General features: G+C 47.2%; 2 protein-coding genes across 5 annotated transcripts; one reads left to right on the top strand and one right to left on the bottom strand.

Annotated features, from left to right (window-relative positions):
• Positions 1 to 4,122: 4,122 nt before the first annotated feature.
• LOC123103239 (uncharacterized) lies at positions 4,123 to 14,210 on the bottom strand. Its single transcript, XM_044524763.1, has 4 exons — positions 13,735 to 14,210; positions 6,505 to 7,233; positions 4,768 to 5,549; positions 4,123 to 4,675 (listed from the first exon to the last, which is right to left on the bottom strand). The coding sequence occupies exons 2-4, from the start codon at positions 7,210 to 7,212 to the stop codon at positions 4,459 to 4,461; spliced, it is 1,707 nt and encodes a 568-aa protein (XP_044380698.1). The 5' UTR covers positions 7,213 to 7,233; positions 13,735 to 14,210; the 3' UTR covers positions 4,123 to 4,458.
• Positions 8,750 to 13,886, top strand: LOC123103240 (uncharacterized). 4 transcript variants are annotated; one of them, XR_006449700.1, is made up of 7 exons: positions 8,754 to 9,487; positions 10,074 to 10,136; positions 10,350 to 10,468; positions 10,856 to 10,972; positions 12,110 to 12,238; positions 13,387 to 13,514; positions 13,603 to 13,886. XR_006449700.1 is itself a non-coding variant. In XM_044524764.1 (5 exons), exons 1-4 carry the CDS (start codon positions 9,129 to 9,131, stop codon positions 10,954 to 10,956), a joined length of 642 nt encoding a protein of 213 aa, XP_044380699.1. In that variant the 5' UTR covers positions 8,755 to 9,128; the 3' UTR covers positions 10,957 to 10,972; positions 12,110 to 13,735. The 4 variants fall into 4 exon arrangements, 1 of the variants encoding a protein (XP_044380699.1); XR_006449699.1 differs by having other exon boundaries at positions 8,750 to 9,487; positions 10,856 to 13,514; XM_044524764.1 differs by having other exon boundaries at positions 8,755 to 9,487; positions 12,110 to 13,735.
• Positions 14,211 to 24,323: the final 10,113 nt, after the last annotated feature.

Below are 24,323 nucleotides of genomic sequence, written 5' to 3' on the forward strand. Positions count from 1 at the left end.
ATCATAAAAGATATTTTTTATTCTCTCTAATTCGTATTAATTGTCGTTGCTTTAGTACATCGCCATCGGAGAAGTATTGTTTTTATTTCATATTGTGGTCAAACAACAACAAAATTTTACTTCTAAATACACCTTATATTTTTTAGCGGAGGAGCATGATAACCTTCTAGCCTCACGTGTTTTTTAAATCTCGTATTCACATGCTAAAATGACGAAGGTCAGAGATAGATCCATACATTATATTGGTGTATGTCCCTCTCTTCTATAATATATGATACTCACGTCTTATGTGTATTCTAGAAAAACTAATGTGTATGTAACTATGTATAAATATGAGTATCTCAATCTTCCTCAACTCCGCCGCCCCACCAAAAGATGGTTCTTGACTCTTATCTTGTTTATAATAAATATTCGTAAAAACAAAAGAAAGAAGTATTTGCCTATAGAATCGGGTTTGAAATTTGCAGAAACCACACGACTATATGGCGGGCAGGCAAGATTTGTGCGTTGTATTGAATTAAACATTCTTAGCCGCTTGTGCATGCCACGTTATTTCTTTTGAGTTTAGGTCTTGCGACCTTACTCCCTCGGCGGAGTGTTTCACGCGTTAGCTGGGCCACTGATCCACGTAGACCCCCAACTCTTATGTCACCTTAGACGATTTTGTCGGGTAAACTGATTGGAGTGATGATCGAGAAGGAACTACACATTGAAAACACTGTGTCTTTGCTGAAATAAATGTTCCATTTTGTTTGCTACATCAGTTCCATATGACAAGCTTAGGTTCAGTCGAGTTAGTGGTTAAATAGAGGAAGGAATATGGCAGCGAATGAAATAACGTTCATGGAAGGAGTTGAGGCAAAACCTTCAGGTCTTTTTCAGATCTTTATTGCCTACACTCATACCAGACAAACAATGGATTTAGACGCCTCCTCATTCAAGTGATACTCAACAAAAGTAAGAAATGTTTGACCATGATCCTCATCTCAATATAGAAAGAAAATCAGTCTTCCTCATACCCCCCCCCCTTCATTCACAAAGTTGTGTTAGGCATATAGCTAGTGCTTGTGGTGAACTTCACTTCAACCTAGTAAAACTCTGACTGAAAAGAGAAAAACTTGACACGCCATAGTGACAAGCGGGATGAGCGTCGAAAAAGTGTTGCTTAGCTCAGTGAAACGAAACAAGAAAAGAGACCAGACCTTCAAAGTGCCCCACCACCAGGTTTGGTGTTGTGTCGATGCCCCCGACACCTTCCTCCGGCTCGGGGCTAGAGGTAATTTGGTTGATCCATGCAATGTTTGTTGAATCTGTTAAAATTGCACTTTCACTGATGCAGTGGTTAAATGGAGTTAGCAAAAAGATGAGACAAAGCCACACAAGTTTTTGTTGAAAATATGCCCTAGAGGCAATAATAAAATGGTTATTATTATATTTCCTTGTTCATGATAATTGTCTATTGTTCATGCTATAATTGTATTATCCAGAAATCGTAATACATGTGTGAATACATAGACCACAACATGTCCCTAGTGAGCCTCTAGTTGACTAGCTCGTTGATCAATAGATGGTTACGGTTTCCTGACCATGGACATTGGATGTCATTGATAACGAGATCACATCATTAGGAGAATGATGTGATGGACAAGACCCAATCCTAAGCATAGCGCAAGATCGTGTAGTTCGTCTGCTAAAGCTTTTCTAATGTCAAGTATCTTTTTCTTAGACCATGAGATTGTGCAACTCCCGGATATTGTAGGAATACTTTGGGTGTGCCAAACGTCACAACGTAATTGGGTGACTACAAAGGTGCACCACGGGTATCTCTGAAAGTGTCTGTTGGGTTGGCACGAATCGAGACTGGGATTTGTCACTCCATATGACGGAGAGGTATCTCAGGGCCCACTCGGTAAGACATCATCGTAATGAGCTCAATGTGACTAAGGGTTGGTCATGGGATGATGTGTTACGCAACGAGTAAAGTGACTTGCCGGTAACGAGATTGAATGAGGTATTGGGATACTGACGATCGAATTTCGGACAAGTAACGTACCGATTGACAAAGGGAATTGTATACGGGATTGCTTGAATCCTGACATCGTGGTTCATCCGATGAGATCATCGTGGAACATGTGGGAGCCAACATCGGTATCCAGATCCCGCTGTTGGTTATTGGCCGGAGAGTTGTCTCGATCATGTCTGCATGGTTCCCGATCCCGTAGGGTCTACACACTTAAGGTTCGATGACGCTAGGGTTATTAGGAAGATTTGTATGTGATTACCGAATGTTGTTCAAAGTCCCGGATGAGATCCCGGACGTCACGAGGAGTTCCGGAATAGTCCGAAGGTGACGATTTATATATGAGAAGTCATCATACGGTCACCGAAAATATTCAGGGGTATACCAGTATTGTACCGGGACCACCAGAGGGGTTCTGGGGCTCCACCTGCCCCGGAGGGTCTTATGGGCTATAGGTGGAAGGGAACCAGCCCCTAGTGGGCTGGGCGCCATTCCCCCCTAGGGCCCATGCGCCTAGGGTTTAGGGGGAACCCTAAAGGGGGGCGCCCCCCTTGCTTGGGGGCAAGCCCCCTCCGCCTTGGCCGCCGCCCCCCTCTAGATCTCATCTAGAGGGGCCGACCCCTTCCCCCTTCTCCCTATAAATAGAGGGGCGAGGGGAGGGCTGCAGCACCACATCCAAGGCGCAACCCCTCCCCTCCCCAACACCTCTCCTCCTTCGCGTGAGCTTGGCGAAGCCCTGCCGGAGAACTGTCACTCCGTCACTACCACGCTGTCGTGCTGCTGTTGGATCCTTCTTCCTCAACCTCTCCCTCCTCCTTGCTGGTTCAAGGCGCGGGAGACGTCACCGGGCTGCACGTGTGTTGAATGCGGAGGCACCGTTGTTCGGTGCTTAGATCGGATTCGGCCGCGATCTGAACCGCTACGTGTACGACTCCTCCAACCGTGTTCTTGTAACGCTTCCGACTCGCGATTTTCAAGGGTATGAAGATGCACTCCCCTCTCGTTGCTAGTTACTCCATAGATTTATCTTGGTGATGCGTAGAATTTTTTTAATTTCTGCAACGATCCCCAACAGTTTTCTTTTCCATGTATACAACAACAAAGCATTTAGTCTCAAACAAGCTGAGGTAGGCTAGAGCTGAAACCCATCAGATCTCGCAACCAACTCATGGTTCAGGCACATGAATAGCTAGCTTCCACGCATCATTGTCCATGCCTAGTTCTTTGGTGATATTCCAGCCCTTCAGATCTCTCGTTACAGACTCCTCCCATGTCAAGTTTGATCTACCCCAACTTCTCTTGACATTATCAGCATGCTTTAGCTGTCCACTATGCACTGGAGCTTCTGGAGGCTTGCATTCAATATGCCAAAATCATCTCAGACGATATTGGATAACCTTCTCTTCAATCAATGCTACCCAAACTCTATCCCGTATATCATCATTTCGGACCCTATCCTTACTTGTATGGCCACACATCCATCTCAACATGTGCATCTCTGCTACACCTAACTGTTGAACATGTTGTCTTTTAGTCGGCCAACACTCAGCGCCATACAACATTACGAGTCGAATCGCCGTCCTATAGAAGCTGCCTTTTAGGCTCACATCTTTATCGATATCACCATCAGTCTACAACATTGACCCTAAATATCGAGAGGTGTCCTTCTGAGCTACCACCCGCCCATCAAGGCTTATCTCACCTTAGAGGTCCGCAAAACTGCGTATTAGCAATGGGGCCGCTTTGAGCTCGGGTGAGGAGGTGATCCGTCATTCTTTTTTCCTTTCGTGGCTGTTGTGGTGGTGCCAGAGGCAGGTAACTGGCGTTGGTGTCAAGCTCAGAGGATTTTTCGGTCTTGATTGTAATTTTCTTTCTTGGCTGGTGTTTTTTTGTGCAAAGACTAGTGTTCTCTTGTGTTTTTTAGGTTTGTCAGGTCGGTGTTTACATGGTTTGTACCAAGATCTTTATGATATAAATGAGACACATATTACCATGAAAAAGAATGTCTACAGTACTATTGTTAGCAGTAGGCGGCGATCTGGTGCCATATGGAAAAATATGATCAAACAATGCTATCTGTTGTAGACTACTGCCAGGGTCTCTTTTATACAGTTTCTGACAAAGAAATATATTCATCAAGCTTAACTGGGACAATATTCACAGGCTCGGACATAAATTAGGCCTTAAACCGAACATAATATTCATCAAGTTCTGCTAAGTGGATACATTCATGTGCCACAGAACGAAACAGAACACCCATACGATAGCAAGCAATATCAGTCGGTTCATACTAACAGCAAAGGAGACCCTGCTCATCTATATAGCTGACAAGGTACTCCAATTATATATGCATAGCTGCAAAATAACTTGATACTGGAATTCTGGACCGTGGACAAGTGATGTTAATGGTAGAACAGGTCATGGTGATGGCCCATCCATCACCGAAACCCCTGGTTATAGTGAGCATCTTCTTGAACATAGTAATCGTCCTCATCATCATCGTATTCATCTTCATCTTCCTGAATGTTTTCACGGACAACATTGCCCCTAATATCATTACGAATTAGATTGTGTTCATCCCACAGCGGGCAGGAACAGGTCGGTTTCTTGTCCCTCCATTCTTTCCCACAGGTGTAGCAGAATTCATAGCCGCACCTGCAAGCAATCAAGAACAAGATGCATGGAAGAACGTATAGATTGACATATTATTAGTAACAAAATAATATGAGAATGGCGTAAATACTTACACACAAGTCATATGGTAGCAACCCTCCGCGAGTTCAATCATGTGCTGGCATTTGACACACTTCTGCCATAGCCGGTGCTCTGCAAGGTTCTCTAACTTCGCATCTTCTGAATTAGCATGGGGGTGCATCATCTTATAGTCATGGCAAGTCATCCTGTCATGCCACGGAACCTTACAGCTGATGCAGAATGAGCCTCTGCATTTGACACACTTTCTCAATGTGGCCGCATCAGCAACAGTGTACTTTGAGCAAGATGCTTGCATCGGGTGTATCACTTCACTCAACGACATTAAGGCTGAGCACTTGGGGTATGGACAGTAAATCTTTTGAGTGGGAGGGATTTGTGCTTCCCTGATACGTTGCACCATGATCCCTAAGAGTCGCGGTGATAGGAATACCTTTGAACCCTCGACAGTCAGCTGTTTAGTGCAACCATCTTGGGGGCAAGCTGGGAGCATTCCATGGAGTAGCTTAACTTTCACATGCTCCTTCATGCAGGAGAAGCAAAAGCGATGTGCACAACCTTCGACTGCATGAATTTTAGAAACATCAGTGTCTTCAAGGCAGATTGCGCAATTCTCTCTCATCTCCATGCCAGCATGCACAGTGATAGCTTTGGCAAGCTGAGACTCTACAGATTCTTTGGCTAGTTTCATCACATATTCAAGTTGCCTTCGTTCGACAAATAATACTTCACATTGCTTAAATTTCTTTCGCACTGACAGGACCTGATCTATCATATCTGCAAGCTTCTTCTGTGTTGGCCGCCAAATTCCAAGCAACTGCAATCCCAATGATAAGAAAATAAACATAGGTCTAGTTCCCAGCCGTGTATAGTATGTACCATCATAAGATAAGACCAATGCTAAAGAATTCAATCACTTACCATCGAATCTACACTCACTGCCATACAACAAGTAACTCGACATGTATGCAAATTGTGAAAATGCACATATGTCTACATTGAACTAGAGAAAAGGCTGACACTGAAGGAGACATACCACTATACTGAAATAAAGTTCCCTTTGCTACAGATGTTCCATTTTAACTTGACTGGACACTATTGGGATACTACACTCTACACCGGCATCTTACTTGGTTAGTAAAATACAATGAGATCAACCAGAAGTCTAAACTTTGCTCGAAGAGTTAAAATAATACTTCTGCATTGAGCATGAACCCTACAGTAGCCACTATCAAATATTGAATGAGGACAATCGATGCAGAAAATCTCCACTAGCAATCTGAAGCATTACGGAAAAAACTGATGGATTATTTGATTATACTCCTGTTTTTCCTCACAATACAGTAAGCCAGTACAGCACATAGCGAATTAGTACAATAAATAACGAGGAACATTGAAATGGTACATTTAGCTAGAGATGGGATTATGTGGCAATAAAATCATCAGTACATAATACATCTAGCAGTCAAGCGTTTGTTCAACATTGTATCTAAACTCCAAAATCTCACCATCCACAATCATGTATTCTATTCCCCTCCTCTCACATGATAATCCCAATAAAGATACCGCAATTAAACAGAAACTAACGATGTCAAGCATCCTAAGCATGAACAACAACGCCAAATACATATAACCAGATCAATTTAAGAAGATTCTCTATTGACCTGCTCATGCATCTCCCAGCCCTCCAATTCAGCATCTACTAATTTACTAAGCATTCGAAAAATACACGACTAAATACGCAAAGATTTAGAAGTTGTATCATGACATACATGGTTGTACAGCACCCTGTAATCGGTGACAATCTTGATGCTTTGGATCCCCAATCCAAGAGCCGCCTCGAGGCCTTCGGTGAGCGCCATTACCTCGAGCGTCATGTGCCCACCCACAGATGCTTCCACCGGCTTCTGTATCCTGAGCACCACATTTCCCTGGTGGTCGCAGACGGCCACGGCGAGCACCGCGACGCCCGGGTCCCGGTCCCGCGGCCCCACCACCCCCTTGCTCGACAAGCCCTTGAAGAAGACGCGGAAGAGGGGTTTGGTCGGGTCGAGGGGGCGCTCGATGTTGTCGCCATCACGAGCCCATTGGTCCTCTGGGACGGAGGCGAGCTCGCGCGCGAAGAGGGCGTCGTGGGCGGCGATGCGGACGGTGGCGGCCGCTTGGGCGTGGGCCTCGCGGAGGCGCTGGGCGTCGAGGCGGTCCTCCTCGGCGCGAGCGAGGTCAGCGGCGTGGACCTCTAGGGCGTATGCAACGTCCGATGACTCGAGCACAGGGGCGGACTGAAATGGGGAGGATGCGGCGGACGCTGCGGCGGCAGAGCTGGAAGAGGAGGGGTTACTGTTGGCGCGAAGAGATGCTTGGATCGCCTCGGCGACCTGGAGTTGGAAGGCGAAGTCGAGGTCGGAGGCCGAGACGGCGGCGGAGGAGGCCAGGGCTGCCTGCTCGTGGAGGGCCGCCAGGTCATCGTCGCCGGCCATGGTCGGTCGGAACCCTGGACCCTGGTCAGTTGCGGGGGGAGAAAGCGAGGGTTTAGGGGTTTGCCGAGAAGCGTTGAGACGATTTTCTTCTTTGCTAAATTTCAGTCGACTGGTTTTCAACCGGCAATCATCCGTCCGTATTGAAAAAGGCCAATAATAGGCGCCGGCATGCCGGTCGAAGTTTTGGCCGATCGTACTGTAGCCACTCGATTAACAATGTAAGATGATAGCCATTGGATAGGTGGTCCACCTAGAAAAAAAGTCAAACACGCATTCCCAACATTTCCTTTCCGCTCGCAAATAAATCATTGCCCAGCGCGCTCATGGCCGGCGACACCCTTCCTCGCTGAAAACTGCCACCGCTCTCGCTCGCTGAGCCGCCGCATCAGTAGCTTGCCCCCGCCGCCTTTGGTTGCAGCACCGACGCCTTGGTTCCAGCTCGTCGTCATGACGGTTGCAACATCGACTGCTCCGGTTTCAGCTCATCGTGTGTCGATGGTAGCATCTGCTGCCTTCGGTTCCAGCTTGCGACTGTGCCGGTTCCAGCACCGGGCGCTCCTCCCAGATGCAACTCGCCGCCATCCTCGTAGCATTCATCCTTGCCGGTCCATCAAGAAAGCGGCTGCCCTTGTAGCAAAATGTCGTCGTCTTGTAGCACGCCGATGCCTCTATCGTTGCAGTACCTAGCAGCCACCATCGTAGCACATCCGTCGCTGCACCATCGTGTCGCGGGCCGCAACTCTCAACGTTGCCGCTTGCACCATTGGCCCGCCAGTTCAAACTTTTTCTCACAGCGGTTGAACAGGTTGAAGCATTTCACCGTGCCGATTGAAGCTTTTTTCATCTACGATCGAAGCTTGATTTGTAAACGGCATCAACTTTTTTCGTCTTGCAGTGCCCGGTTGAAACTTTGTATATCTTTCGGCTGTAGCTTTTTTTCACCTAGGGTTGAAGCCTTTTTTATAGTGGTTGCAGCTTTTCAGTTTGATATTGGCTGGGTGAAGCTTCCCTGTTGATGGTTGAAGCTTTTTCGATCTAGGCTTGAAGGTTTTTTTTGTCAATGGTTGCAACACTCGTATCAGTGGTTTCAACATCTCCGATGCCCCTCTGTTTTCATTCATCAGTTCCAGCTTTTGGATTCATCGATTGCAGCTCTGCTCATTCGGATGCAGCATTTTTGTAGCAGGAGTAGTACTCAATGCAGAGGGGAGGTAGAAGGAAGGCAAGAGATAAGGCGAAAGATAATTAAGGGAAGAAAAAAGGAGAGCCGTCGTGCAGGGCCCACCACGTACGCAAGTCTCGATGGGAGCAATCTTGCGTGGGCCTGCGAAGCCAGTGTGGCACCCGACACGTGTGGTGCGCGTGCGTGTGCATGTACTCACTGTGCGCGTGAGAGTTGTTGGAAATATGAGCAATTTATCATAAGATTTTATTAATAGAAATAGTAGAAAAACATGACTATCATAGTAGAGATGAAACAAGTCATTGAACATATAAACCCAGCTACGTTACCCGCCATTCTAGCGCCCCTGAGCGATTTTCACCGCGTGAGCCGTTCGATCGTGTTACTATCGTATGATTTTTGCTGCTGCCGATCGCTGGACCGTCAATTCTTTTGCACCTTTGTGCTCGTTTCAAAGGTGGATGACTGATGGGCCTCGTTAAGTGTAGGTCCAGAGAATGATGTGAACTTGCTCTGGTTTTACGTAGCTGAATTATGAGATGTCCGGGCTGCGCGGTGAAAACCTAATCCCCAATCCCAGCCCGTCCTCGAGCCCCACATTCCCTCCCCTCCCCTTTCGCGTCGTCGCCGCCGCCTTTCCCTGCTCTCCAGTCTCCGCCACCACCACGCCCCTTGCTTCCCCTTCGCTTTTATCCTCCTCTCGATCCGGCGCTGGCACACACGGTGGTTATGGATGGGCCGTTGGTTGCCTTCATGGGAGAGTGCGGCCTTTGAGGTCTTCAGCGTGGGTGTGGAGGAGCGGGAAGAGGTGAGGATGATGACAACGTGGGAAAAAAGCAGCCAGATCAAAGCTCCCGTCGCCGCTCACGTTGCCAAGGAGTGGAGGGCCGCAGTTGGCCGCATCACAGACAAGCGAGGACAAGGACAACGCCTGGATTCGGCGATGGCATCATCCATCATGAGAGGCCTGGGCCTCCTCCACGGACAAGGCGGCGGCGGACAACGCCTGGATTCGGCGATGGCATCATCCATCATGAGAGGCCTGGGCTTCCTCCACGGCCAAGGCGGCGGCGATCTGAGCACCAGTTCAAGGTGAGGCACCTCCTCTAGCCACATCCAGTTTCTCCTGTGAGTTTGTTTTAAAATAATGAGTTCTTGTTATGGATTTGAGTTTTTTCTTTGTAGTACTCTGTCGGCTGTGGCTGGAACACCTGACATCACTGGCATCAAAACGCCATTGCCAAATGCCTCTGAAATTAATTATAAGCAAGAGTGGTACGGCTTGCACAATGTGGCATTTTAGCCGATAAAAGTCATTCGTGTTTTAGACACAAAAGAAAAAGATTGAGGCTGAAGCACCAACCACAAGCGGTGCCACAAAAACATGGACAGGGGAACACTCGAGCGCATGCCGCGCCCAACTAGAGCAGAGCGGCAAAAGAGACAAACAAACTTGAGGGCAAAATCCATTAACTACTATATATACCGGAATCATCACAAACGGTCAGCACAATATTATATATACTGTTTTCCCCTAAGGAAGAACTTGTTCATATCTGTAGCAGCAGCAAACACGGAGTGGTTAATGGAGAAGAGTAGCTTCGCCACTAATAATTTTGATTTTTCAGAAGAATGAGGAGAAGCTAAACTTTCAGTGAATGCGTGTTAACACTTTCAGTTTTCTGAAGAAAAGCTTCAGGCTTCTGCAGTTTTCATTCTTCACGGCGCAGAGGTTACAGAGGTATTGAAATATGATGCTTATATGAAATGTTTGGGGGTTTATAGTTAGCACTGCTGGTTTAGAATTTCCATAGTTGAGATTTTTAGCTAATTGCTCTGCTGTTTGGTAGAGGGGAGAGCCGCCTGAGAGTATAAATAATATTATGCTTATACTTGTGGTGTGCTGCTTTTTGGATGATGATAGTAACATGAGTGTGATCTTAATTATTTGCAGGTCAGATGATGTGTGCAAGGAAGGAAAGATGCAGACAAGCAACGCCGAAGACGTCTTCAAAGCGCTTGATGAGATTGAGTTCCCAGAGTTGGTAGAGCCCCTGAGGACTGCATTGGATGGTCTGTGTTGTTGTCTACTTGTCTCCTCAATTCTTTTACAGTCCGATGTTCTTTGAGTTTAGATGTTGCATGAATAAATAATCTATGTGGCAATGCAAGTGAATGGTGCAGTGGCTCAATGCTTTAGATTGTTGGTGAGAATCTGGGAGCATACATAAATAGATGTTGTTAACAACAATGGAATTTATAAAATGGGAGTATAAATAAATAGAAGTTGTTAAATCAATTGATTTTTATTGACTCTATCTCTATATCCTTATGTACGAGGGATTGCATGAATTTGGGATTCCTTTGTATGTAGTGGGTAGCTTTTGTATTTAGAAAAAATCGTTACAGAAATATATTCAGCTTTATTCAATTGCACTTAGCCCTTTCTGCAATCTTCAGAAGCAAAGGCAGTCTGGAGCAAAACAGAGGAAACTAGATACAGAGCCAATGCTGTAGAGCAAAATGATCGAGCAAACGAAGCCAACGCGGATGACGATTAACTGCTCTAACCTTGTGGTAAGTTGAATCTGAGTCACATTAATGGGTGAACTTTCTCGTAGTTCTTTTTCCTGGAACTATAAGACATGGCTGAAGATGCCATTTGGTAATTTTGTATGCTGAACCATGATGCTAGGCTGAATAATTTACTATCTTTTGTTCGCATGAGCTCACATTTTGGTAGTTGCAAAACCTAAACCACGATGCTTTCTTGCCGCTGTTGTAGTCTCTAATTAATGGAATTGTGAGAGACTGTAGTTAACTTAAGTTTATTCTGTTTCATTAAAACAGGCGTTGATAGCTGCATAAGTTTAACCATGATGCTTTATTTTTTTAGGGAAAACCATAATACTTTCTTGCTGCTGCTGTAGTCTCTATGCGATTCTGAGACAATTTAGTTAAGCTAATCTCATCGGTTTGCACTCTCAAAAATCACAGGAGCCATACAGAAAAAAGTAGGGTACTATTAGAAATTGGCCGTGTGATTTTCATATTCAGAGAATAACACATGTGTTGATTAAACTGAAAATGTATGTTGATGCATGGAAAATGTATATGGTGCATTTCATTTCTGCTCATCCTGATCTAACCAAACTGACCCCATGGATTTGAGATTGCCGTGCCTATCAGGTTTGGACATGTTCTTATTTGTACTGCTACTAAATCACAAAACTAATAAACTATATAAATAAAATAGCTCCCCACCTTTCCAACAACTTATTTTATTTTTAGAGTGAGCAACGACATGTTATCATACTCCGTTTCTTGTGAGCAGTACGTCAGTTTAGATTGGCGTATACTCTTTGGTGCCGTGTCTATCAGGTTTGGACATGTTCTTATTTGCACTAAATCACAAAACTAAACTGTATAAATAAAATAGCCCCCCTCCTTTCCAACAACTTATTTTATTTTTAGAGTGAGCAACGACGTGTTATCATACTCTGTTTCTTGTGAGCAGTACGTCAGTTTAGATTGACGTATACTCTTTGGTATATAGCATTTTTGCCTACCTCTTACCTATTTCACATAGAATAGATGATTTGCTTTGGCGAGGGATTAGATAAGGCCTATGAGTCCTAGGTAAGCGTGATGAGCATGTCTTGCACTTTTATTTACTATTAAGCACCAACTGAATTTCTGATAATGACGTTTCAGGAATGACACAATCAATCCAACTGTTACCTTTTGGGTGCTTTTTGGATGGACTAATCTGAAGATGTTGGCTAGCTTGCACCGCCATCATATAATCTAGAAGCAAGGGCAAGGATTATAGGGAAAATAAAGGTACAATGCTCCCAGTATATTTTACTTTTTGGCAAAGTTTTGGTGCTTGCGCAAGAAAGTAACACCATCATTATAGGCTTATTTTATTTTATCTTAGTTCATGCACTAATGCATAAATCTTTTGGTATTGCCCTTATTATTTAGTCTAGAGCTATGCAATGACAACCATGGCTTTAGTGTTCAGGTGAGTTCCATTTATAGAGTGAAGAACCCTTGGCATCTTATCTAAATTCTTTGATCCTAGATATTGTGTATACCCAGTTAAGTACCTTATACCAGTACCTTAATTAGCCTCTTCTGACTATTGATTGTTTGAACTGTTGTAGTAGGACTCAGACTTTCAATGTTATTAGGCTTGTGGACATGTTTTTATTTTAGATTGTACAGTATTGGGTTCTTTTGGCTTCTGGTTGCTGCTGCACAAAAAGTACACTAAACTCAGATGATGCATGAAAAAAACTGCAGACCTAACATAGTTTTTGTATTCTGATTTTTTTGTGATGCCCTTATGTTAAAATGCTTATTTGTTCTCCAAGTAGGCCAACGACGGCTGCTAGCAATGATACATACATATCAACAATTCCAAGGAAGTGCATATGTCAGGATGCATAGCATAATATATATGTTCATTGGAAAATACTCTTCAGCATCTGAAACATCTAAAGGCGATCACTCAACTACGTATTATATACAATATACCCCGCTCGATGGTTGGAGCAGTCCCAGCCACTAATTAGTACTCCAACGTTGCATCACTCATCTAAGTATCAACACTACTCTTGAGACTTGCCTATTAACATAGTAGTGCTAGGTCCTCGTTGTTCGTTCTTACTCTCTGTTTTACGAGTCTTTGGTTTCTCTTTATTCACATTTCGTTTTCTATTTTCATTATCACTCTGTATTAATTCGGTATCTTGGTTTATCTTTATTTAGTCTCCACCCTCTTTCTCCCATACTCCCTCTGTACGAAAAAGCTTGTCCCTCAAATGAATGTATCTAGCATCAAATTAGTGCTAGATACATCCATTTGAGAGACAAGCTTGAGACAAACTTTTTCGAACGGAGGGAGTACCTCTTTTTTCATTTGTATGTCTAAGGTAAGAATGAGAGGCTAGATAAACAAACAGGAAAATGCTCACTTCATTCAGGGGATGCATTCCGTCATTGTCCATCAACAAGTTCAACTCCGACGTTGGTTCACCGATGTGGGCCGATGCACCACATCAGCAACGTCAATGACGAAACCATGAGGATGTAATCAATAATGTTGCTTCTGGTATAGTTATTTAGTGAAGTTATAAGCTTCTCCTTTTGGAGTTTACTTCTACGAGTGATCAGTCCCTGCATCTTGTTCTATTTTTCAGAAAATGAAGATGTACTTTGCCATGCCACTACTCTCGGCAAAATAGTAGATCATGGTGCCCCTTGTGCTACAGTGGAATTGAATCACAACAATTCTACAGATTCATCAAACACCGAAGGAGGTTAGTTTTTACCTGAGCAGCAACGGCGACCGCCGTGGGTTTGCTGGAGCCTCCCTTGCCGTGGAAAGTAACTAGCTTCAGGGAGTGCCAGGCTGCCACACAGCCAGAACAAATGCCACCTTCGGCAGGGAGCGACAACAACAACTATGAGGATTTGGCTCGCCGATACGAGTGGCAGTGGCGCCATCTGCCGATTCCGCAGCTTCAAGCTATAGCGGGAGCTGCCGAACCGCCGAGATGCAGTTGGAGCTACCGGACCACCAGATGCAGTTGGAGCTGCTGCGCCTCCGAGCTGCCGAACCACCGAGATGCAGTTGGAGCCGCAGCGCCTCTAAGCTGCAGCCAGAGCCACTCCCCCGCCAAGCTGCAGCATGATCCGCCGCGAAGAAGGAGCCCAGCGTGAGCCGCCTCTAGCAGGTGCTTTCTCGAGTACAGTGGGGAGAGGAAGAGGATGAACTGGTCGATGGAAAAGGACAACAATCCACCACATGGTTATCTCTGGCGTTATATGTCATATGTGCAACCCGTGTATATAGGTGTCCAGACTCCAGAGTGTGTGGCTCTTGTCACAATGGCACGGTTGTAATATTATCTTTGATGCTAACTTGTACTTTATGTAATTGGTATAATCTGTATTGTTTTGTCAGATTTATTCCCACTTATCTTAATATAAGAGAATCTACAACCATAAGTATCAAAATCCTTTCCCAAACGTGCGGATGTCTCCAGATGTGTCTGCAGATAGTGAACAAACAGAAAAATGTTTCCGCAATCTAATATCTCATTTGCAAATCATCAAATTCATACGATTACATGTAAGATAAAACTATTCTAAATTTCCACCGGTGACCGTCCTTAATGTTTTGGTAGTGTCCATGTCCGACGGTTGGTTGTGCCCCTCGAAGTGGAAGTACGGTAAACGGCGAGGTAGAGCAGGACATCAGACACACAATAGCTCAGGGGACTTGAGGCGCTGACGTATCCCATGAACTACTCTTGTCAAAGCGTGAAGTCTGCATGTTGCCGATGGATGTGAGATCGATGATGGATCCGCCGTGGTGTCCCGCGCCGCTGCCTCGCATGGTCGGCACACAACGCCATGTTTGCATTGGATGTGAGGCATATGTGCACCTCGGGCCATGAAGAATAGTAGCTATAAAGACTTGCCTCGAATCTAAACATCCCGTGATACATTTGTCTAATGTAGCTCTGTCTATCTACATGCCTTGCTCATAACATTGTAAATGATAGTTCGTAAACTTCTTAGAAAACATGTACCATCAGCAACCATCTATCTATCATCAATCAGTATTTATTTCCATATGGTTTCTTATGTGTCTACATATTTTGATGCACATTCTTTCAATAATTGGCTTGCTCTCGGCCTTTGCGCCATGGGCGCAACGGGTCATCTAGTGTAATCTAAAGATGAGACAGCAAATGGCATGTGCACATATGAACTAGAAGAGAACATGTGTAGAACAGAGGCTAGAACCAGAAACACTAGAGCAAGAAACTGAGGCAAGATATTAAACAAAGAGAACACGAAGACATACGGAACAACGGCAGAAGCACTGGTCTTGGGGTCGGTGTCCACGCCAGCCATGTCGTCGAAGAGGTTGTCGACGTCGGGGAAGAAGGTGTCGTCGGGGAAGTAGTCATCGGAGTCCGGGGCGTCCGTGATGAAGAAGTCAGTAGTCGCGCAGAGCACTCCCCAAGAACCTTATCACCCTTCTTCCGTACAGGACTCAAAGCGGTGGGGTTTCGGAGGCCTACTGTCCCGACCTGCGGTGAACACCGCAAGCCAGGATGGGGAAGATCATAGCAGTAGCTCAGTGCTCAGGAACGGTGGCGAGAGGAAGATGATGTTCTGATATGTCTCTATGGAGAGGAGCGACCTCCCTTTTATAGGCATAGAAGAAGCAAGCGAACAGGCAGCGACGGGAGATGAAATGAAGAGAGGAAGACGAAGTGAACAGCCAGCAGCCGAAGGGGTGCGTTGTTCACATTCAGTCTCCACTATAGCAAAAATATATTCACCTTCCGTGTGACCTTTCGTATACCAGTCATGCATGACAAAAATTTAGACATCGGCTCGGCTCATTCCTAAAACCCACTGTGCGGCGTGGCGTGGCGAGGCGGGCGGCGGCGGAGGAGCGCGCGTGGATGTCTCTCTTGTTCTCATGCTCATTCATGTGGGGAAACAACCTCCCTTATAAGGAGGTATGAAAGGATTGAGAATAGGGGTCTAAAGGAGGGCGATTAGACCCTTCAACAAGTAAAATTGGCAATTTTTAAGTTCTTCAAGTTTAGATGGATTTTTAGCACAAGTTTAAGCATTCATAATACATTTCAAGCAAGCATGACAAAAGTATAAGCATCGAAAAGAGTAAATCATGCTAATTGCAAGAAAGTAAAAGGGATGTGATTGGAGTGTGCAAACGCAATGAAGACACAGAGATTTTTGGCGTGGTTCCGATAGGTCGTGCTATTGTACATCCACGTTGATGGAGACTTCAACCCACGAAGGGTAACGGTTGCGCGAGTCCTTGGAGGGCTCCACCCACGAAGGGTCCACGAAGAAGCAACCTTGTCTATCCCACCATGGCCATCGCCCATGAAGGGCTTGCCTCACTCGGGTAGTGTCGGTGTCAAAACCGGCGGATCTCGGGTAGGGGGTCCCGAACTGTGTGTCTAGGATCGATGGTAACAGGAGACGGGGGACACGATGTTTACCCAGGTTTGGTCCCTTTCTATGGAGGTAATACCCTACCTCATGCTTGATTGATCTTGATGAATATGAGTATTACAAGAGTTGATATACCACGAGATCGTAATGGCTAAACCCTAGAAGTCTAGCCTATGTGGGTATGGTAATGAGTATATGTATCCGGCCTTTCCGGATTATCCCCTTTGGTTTATATAGACACCGAGGGGATCTAGGGTTTACATGGAGTCAGTTACATAAAAAGGAATCTTTGGTCGCCAAGCTTGCCTTCCATGCCAAGTAGAGTCCAATCTAGACACGGTGTAGTCTTCGGCCTTCTTGTCTTCACAACCCATCAGTCCGGCCCATGGATAACAGGATGGACGCCCAAGGACCCCTTAGTCCAGGACTCCTTCAATAGCCCCTGAACCTAGCTTTCAATGACGAGGAGTCCGGCGTGCTGATTGTCTTCGGCATTGTGAGGCGGGTTTCCCTTTCTCCGAACTCCAAGATAGTCTTCGGATGCAATGATCGTATCCTGACCTGTTACGCACACCATATGATGAAGCTATGTAGCTAGGGTAGGGGCATGGACCTGTCCTAAGTACCCTACCCAAGGACATCCCTAGAAGAAGTCATCTTTCAATCGACTTGGAGGTATCCCACTCGACGGAATCAAGACACTCGACCACGAAGCAATCACTCGACCAAGATCCAACCACTCGACTGCCAGGAGATCTAAAGTCACCCTGCACGCAAACGGTCGGTCATTAAGTAGCTTTTATGGTCATCATAGCACTTTATTAGGGGCGTTACCAATAACCCCCAGTCTTAATGTACTTTAAACCTTGCATTACTGAGGGCTGGAGGGGCCTGACGAACTCTATATAAGCCACCCCCTCCTCAGTATCAAGGGTTGGCACCCCTGTTATTCATACACACATAATTCAGTCGACCGCCTCCGGGCACCGAGACGTAGGGCTGTTACTTCCTCCGAGAAGGGCCTGAACTCGTAATCCTCGTGTGCTTACAACTCCTCCATAGCTAAGATCTAGCCTCTCCATACATACCCCCCTACATCACTGTCAGAGTTAGAACCACGACAGTTGGCGCCCACCGTGGGGCTAGGAGTCTTAGCGCCTAGTTTGAGAAGTTGCGATTTTTTCCGATCTCCTTGATCATGGTTTCGAGCGAAGCTTTGGTGGAGGGCCGTGAGATCCGTCTCAGCGCGCTCACGTTCATCGCCGACGACTCCGCTTGGCTTGAGGAGGCTCCACTCGACGTCGACGCACTCCCCGTCCGCGGGGCGACACACTTTCGCGCATGCGTCCGTGGTGTCCTCCTGCGGCAGCCGTCGACCCAGTATTGGTCGGCTCCCGTGGCATCTCCCCGCCCTGTTTCTCGCCGGCGCAAGCACTCCGGTCGGTCGAGGCTTCAGAGGTGGATGAGGCATGCGGTGGCCCGCCAGTCGGCCACTCCACAAGTCGCGGCAATCGAGCCCGACGAATCCCTCTACGACCTGTTCGACCTGTCGACTGGCTCCGCAGAGACCGCATCCGAATGCGACAGCAGTGACCCAGCTGCAGAGGTTCTGGTGATCGATGGGCCACACAGTCCTCCCGGTTTCCCCCGCGCTGACAGAGGCGCGGATGGGGGCGACCCGTCGCGTCCTCACGAGGAGTATCTCCCCGAGCCTCTCACGTCGTTGCAGCGGGAGGAACTTCGCCGCCGGAACATGGATGCACTCCACACTCCTATCGTTGGAGAAACCCCCGAGGCCCGAGCCTTGGAGGACGCGCGCTTGGCTAACTTGGCCGAGCGCACTCGAATGGAGAATCTCCAGCGAATACTCGACGGACGAGCGCGTCAACGGGCTCCAGAATCCAGTCGACGCCAACTCTTTCCGCCCCCGCAGGTATATCATACTCCGATTCAGAATTTGGCGGCTGCGGCCCATATAGCAGAGTCGATTCAGCCCTCCCAGTCAGAGGCTGGCAGAGGCTTGTTGCAAATCAGAGCGTTGCTCCGGGCAGCGGGAGACCAGAATTCCGTTGTTTCTCAGTCGGGGAACATGATCCACAGTCGATCCGTTGCAGCGGATACAGTCCAGTCGGCTCACAGCCCAAGATCGCCTTCGAGGCGTGAGGGACGTGGAGACCGGCGTGATCAGTACAGAAGGAATGAGCAGTATGATCATCGATTCGATCGTGATGATCGACGTCGAGTGCCAACCCCTCCCCCGAGGAGTGGATCATATGTGCCTCGACAACAGGTGGACAGACGCCCTCATAGTGTTGGGCGGAGAATTGCAGTTGACCCCAGGGAACCAGGCTTTGATGCGAGATCCATTCTCGTTCAAGGTTTGGTCGACAGGAATAGAGCTCACCGAGAAGGCCACGATAGAGATGCGCCTACCAGTAGCAGAGTACATGTTTCAGGGCCGGAGTGTTTCAGTCGAGCCATCAGAGCCGCTGTAATTCCTCCCAACTTCAGGTTGGCGACTGGAGTTAGTAAGTTCACCGGTGAGTCCAAGCCCGATACTTGGCTCGAAGATTACCGAGTGGCTGTCCAGATTGGCGGTGGGAACGATGAGGTAGCCATGAAGCACCTGCCTCTCATATTAGAAGGCTCGGCCAGAGCGTGGCTGAATCAGTTAGCACCCAGCAGCATTTACACTTGGGAGGATCTCTCCCGAGTGTTTGTCACCACATTTGAGGGAACATGCAAGCGACCTGCAGGCCTTACGGAATTGCGGTCTTGCGTGCAGAAACCGAATGAAACTCTGAGGGATTACATCCAAAGGTGGATCACATTGCATCACACAGTTGAAAATGTACCAGATCATCAAGCAGTTTGTGCCTTTAAAGAAGGCGTTAAGTATAGAGAATTGAATCTGAAGTTCGGTCGAACCGGAGAGATGTCTCTGAATCGGATGATGGAGATTGCCACCAAATACGCTAATGGTGAATATGAGGATCGACTCCGGAGTGGCAAGCATAAAGCAGTCACCCAGGAAACCGGAGGAAATTCCAGTCGGAAACAGAAGCGAAAAGCCGAGCCAGCCGCTCCTGGGGAGGCCCTGGCCGTAACCCAGGGAAAATTTAAGGGAAAACCCAAAGGACCTTGGAACCCCAAGAAAGTTAAAGACCAAGATGGAAATGATGTTTTGGATCTACCGTGTCACATCCACACCAAGAAAGATGAAGAGGGTAAACTCATTTACCCAAAGCATACCAGTCGGCAGTGTCGGCTTCTGATCCAGCAGTTTCAAGGCAAGCAGTCCAAAGATAAGGAAAAGGAGTCGGACAAAGTTGAGGACAAGGAAGATAGTGACTATGGGTACCCCCAGGTCAATTCCACCCTGATGATTTTTGCTGATGTTGAGAGCAAAAGTCGACTGAAGGTTATTAACCGTGAGGTAAATATGGTTGCTCCGGCAACACCCAATTATCTGAAGTGGTCCCAGACTGCCATCACATTCGACCAGTCTGATCACCCTACGCACATTGCCACCCCTGGGAGGCAAGCTCTGCTGGTTGACCCAGTTGTCGAAGGCACTCGACTGACCAAAGTCCTGATGGATGGAGGCAGCGGTTTGAACATACTGTACGCAGAAACATTGAAAGGGATGGGCATTCCGATGTCCAGGCTCAGCACCAGTAACATGAGTTTCCATGGAGTCATTCCTGGGAAGAAAGCCGAGTCACTCGGCCAAATTGCTCTTGATGTGGTTTTCGGTGATTCCAAGAATGACCGCAAGGAAAAGTTGACATTCGAAGTTGTGGATTTCCAAAGTGCTTATCACGCTATTTTGGGCAGGCCAGCTTATGCACGCTTCATGGCTCGACCATGTTATGTGTATCTCAAATTGAAGATGCCTGGTCCCAAAGGTGTGATCACTGTTACAGGCAATCAGAAGAAAGCAGAAGAGTGTTTTCAGAAAGGCTCAAAGATTGCTGACGCTCAGCTGGCGGTGGTCGAGCTGCAAGAGTATCAGAAGACTGCAGATCCGAGTGAGTTGCTACGAGCTAAGAAGCCTGCTTCAGAATCAGCCTTTCAGTCATCCGGTGGAATGAAGGCAGTTCACATTCACCCAACCGATCCAAACGCTGCTCCGACTCACATCTCAACGACGGTCGACTCCAAATAGGAAGAAGCGCTCATCCAGTTCCTCCGTGAGAACTGGGACATCTTCGCATGGAAGCCTGCTGACATGCCTGGAGTTCCCAGGGGGCTGGTTGAGCACCGTCTACGAGTCGACCCAAAATTTAAACCTGTGAAAGAACATCTTCGACGGTCCGCCGTCCAGAAGAGGAAGGCCATTGGAGAGGAGGTGGCTCGGCTCTTAGCAGCGGAGTTCATCCAAGAAATTTACCACTCCGAGTGGCTCGCCAATGTTGTCATGGTCCCCAAGAAGGACACGTCACTTCGCATGTGCATTGATTTCAAGCATATCAATCGGGCCTGCCCGAAAGATCATTTTCCTCTCCCCCGCATCGACCAGATAGTCGACTCGACTGCGGGATGTGAGCGTTTGTCTTTCCTAGACGCCTATTCCGGGTACCATCAGATCCGTCTGTACGGGCCCGACGAGATCAAAACAGCTTTCATCACTCCATTCGGGTGCTTCTGTTATGTCACCATGCCGTTCGGCCTCAAGAATGCCGGAGCCATGTTCATGAGGATGATTCAGAAGTGTTTGCTCACTCAAATCAGTCGGAATGTGGAGGCATACATGGATGATATTGTGGTCAAGTCACGGAAGGGTTCCGACCTGCTACTGACCTTGCTGAAACCTTTGCCAACCTCAGGAGGTATGATATCAAGCTCAATCCGTCAAAGTGCACGTTCGGAGTTCCAGGTGGGAAGTTACTCGGTTTTCTCGTTTATGAACGGGGAATCGATGCCAATCCTGAAAAAATTGGTACTATACTCCGGATGAAACGTCCTGTGCGTGTGCATGATGTCCAGAAGCTTACAGGATGCTTGGCCGCTTTAACTCGATTCATCTCTCGCCTCGGTGAAAAGGCATTGCCTCTTTACCGACTGATGAAGAAGTCCGACAAGTTCGAGTGGACTCCAGAAGCTGATGCAGCGTTTACAGAGCTCAAAGCTTTGCTCTCCACCCAACCGGTGCTTGCTGCCCCAATCGGCAAGGAGCCTTTGCTGATTTACATTGCAGCCACAGGACAAGTTGTCAGTACAGTACTTACGGTCGAGCGGGAAGAAGAAGGAGGCCTTCAAAGTTCAGCGCCCAGTATATTATGTTTCTGAAGTTTTGACTCCTTCAAAGCAAAGATATCCTCATTACCAGAAGCTTGTATATGGGATTTATATGACCACGAAGAAGGTTGCACATTACTTCTCTGATCATTCCATTACAGTCGTCAGCGACGCTCCACTATCAGAGATTTTGCACAACAGAGATGCAAATGGTCGAGTGGCCAAATGGGCGATTGAACTTCTTCCCCTAGATATCAAGTTTGAGGCAAAGAAAGCTATCAAGTCCCAAGCAATTGCAGATTTCGTCGCCGAGTGGATCGAACAGCAACTTCCGACTTAAGTTCACTTGGAGCACTGGACCATGTTCTTCGATGGATCTAAGATGCTGAATGGTTCCGGTGCTGGGGTAGTATTGGTTTCCCCCCGAGGAGATAAGCTCAGATATGTTCTCCAGATTCACTTCGATTCCTCCAATAACGGAGCAAAATATGAAGCACTTTTGTATGGGTTGCGCATGGCCATTTCACTCGGCGTCCGTCGCCTCATGGTCTATGGCGACTCAGATTTGGTGGTTAATCAGGTGATGAAAGAATGGGACGTCAGAAGTCCAGCTATGACTGGTTATTGCAATGCAGTGAGAAAGTTAGAGAAGAAATTCGAGGGGTTAGAGCTTCATCACATCCCCCGACTGAAAAATCAAGCGGCTGATGATTTGGCAAAGATAGGCTCCAAGAGAGAAGCCATCCCCAGCAATGTGCTTTTGGAACACATCCACTCGCCATCAGTCCAAGAAGATCCTTTTACAGATGAAGCCCCGCAGCCAAAGAGTGCCACAGATCCGACTGAAGTTGAAATTCCGGCAGTGGTCGACCTAATCATGGAAGTTTTGGCAATCACCCCTGACTGGACGATACCGTACATCACGTATATCCTAAGAAAGGAACTCCCGGAGGACGAAGAAGAGGCTCGACAGATCGTCCGTCGATCCAAGGCCTTTATAGTCATAAAGGGACAGTTGTATAGACAAAGCGCGACTGGAGTCGGTCAGAAGTGTATAACACCAGAAGAAGGTCAGATAATCCTTGATGATATCCACTCGGGGACCTGTGGTCATCATGCATCCTCTCGGACCATTGTGGCTAAAGCATACCGAGCGGGATTTTACTGGCCAAGAGCGAATGAAATGGCAAAAGAGATAGTCGACAAGTGTGAAGGGTGCCAGTTCTACTCCAACATGTCGCACAAGCCTGCATCAGCCCTGAAGACCATTCCACTCGTCTGGCCCTTCGCTGTTTGGGGACTGGACATGGTTGGCCCATTGAGAACAGGCAGGAGCGGTTTCACACATGTGCTTGTGGCAGTCGACAAGTTTACCAAATGGATTGAAGCTAAGCCTATCAAGAATCTTGATGCTTGCACTGCTATCAGTTTCGTCAGAGAGTTAACATTCAGATATGGAGTCCCGCATAGCATCTTCACCGACAATGGGTCAAACTTTGATTCAGACAAGTTCAGAGCTTTTTGCGCCTCTCAAGGCACACGAGTCGACTATGCATCGGTTGCCCACCCCCAGTCGAATGGACAAGCAGAAAGGGCAAATGGTCTGATTCTCAAAGGACTAAAGCCTCGGCTGATGCGTGATCTCAGCACGCAGCAGGCGCTTGGGTCGACGAGCTTCCGTCGGTTCTGTGGGGATTGAGGACTACCCTGAATCGGTCGACTGGAAGAACTTCGTTCTTTCTGGTTTACGGAGCGGAAGCAGTCCTGCCGAGTGATCTACTTCACAATGCACCCCGAGTCGAGCTTTATACCAAAGATGAAGCAGAACAAGCCCGGCAAGACGCAGTCGACCTCCTGGAAGAAGAAAGAGAAATGGCTATGATCCGATCGACCATTTATCAGCAAGACTTGCGTCGATTCCATGCTAGAAATGTGAAGAGTCGAGCCTTCCAAGAAGGAGATTTGGTCCTCCGAGTGGATCAACAGAAACCACACAAGCTCGCTCCTACTTGGGAAGGTCCCTTCATCGTCACCAGAGTCCTCCACAATGGAGCGTATCACCTTTACAATGTCGATCGCCAGATCTATGAGCCATGAGCTTGGAATGCAGAACTGCTCCGCCCCTTTCACACTTGAATTCTCACTCGGATGAGATGTAATAAGAAAAACTTCTGTAGTCTATTTATCAAAGACAAGAGTGTTACAAATTTTCCTATAATTGTTATTGCTTTTGTTTGCGTGTGAAATCCCCAAGTGGGTGGCTTAGCTGCGAATCCGTTTCGCCTAAGTTTGTAAAAAAAATCCTACCGAGTGGCGAGCCAGACTCCCACTCGGAGGCTTAGCTGCAGCCCAGTGCTCGCCTAGGTGTTTAAAAATCCTACCGAGTGGTGAGCCAAACTCCCACTCGGAGGCTTAGCTGCAGCCTAGTGCTCGCCTAAGTGTTTAAAAATCCTACCAAGTGGAGAGCAAACCTCCCACTCGGAGGCTTAGCTGCAGCCCAGTGCTCGCCTAGGTGTTTAAAAATCCTACCGAGTGGTGAGCCAGACTCCCACTCGGAGGCTTAGCTGCAGCCTAGTGCTCGCCTAAGTGTTTAAAAATCCTACCAAGTGGAGAGCAAACCTCCCACTCGGAGGCTTAGCTGCAGCCCATTGCTCGCCTAAGTGTTTAAAAA

This window comes from Triticum aestivum, chromosome 5A, assembly GCF_018294505.1.
Source record: "Triticum aestivum cultivar Chinese Spring chromosome 5A, IWGSC CS RefSeq v2.1, whole genome shotgun sequence".
NCBI lineage: Eukaryota > Viridiplantae > Streptophyta > Magnoliopsida > Poales > Poaceae > Triticum > Triticum aestivum.

Bases quoted from the DNA above. Each gene is read 5' to 3' on its own strand.
- LOC123103239 (XM_044524763.1), bottom strand. From the start codon at position 7,212: ATGGCCGGCGACGATGACCTGGCGGCCCTCCACGAGCAGGCAGCCCTG. The intron at 5,550-6,504 runs GTATGTCATGAT...TTGGGATTGCAG, and splicing joins ACAGGGTGCTGTACAACCAT to TTGCTTGGAATTTGGCGGCC. The intron at 4,676-4,767 runs GTAAGTATTTAC...GATTGCTTGCAG, and splicing joins TGCTACCATATGACTTGTGT to GTGCGGCTATGAATTCTGCT.
- LOC123103240 (XM_044524764.1), top strand. From the start codon at position 9,129: ATGGGCCGTTGGTTGCCTTCATGGGAGAGTGCGGCCTTTGAGGTCTTC. The intron at 9,488-10,073 runs GTGAGGCACCTC...TAACACTTTCAG, and splicing joins GATCTGAGCACCAGTTCAAG to TTTTCTGAAGAAAAGCTTCA. The intron at 10,137-10,349 runs GTATTGAAATAT...AATTATTTGCAG, and splicing joins ACGGCGCAGAGGTTACAGAG to GTCAGATGATGTGTGCAAGG.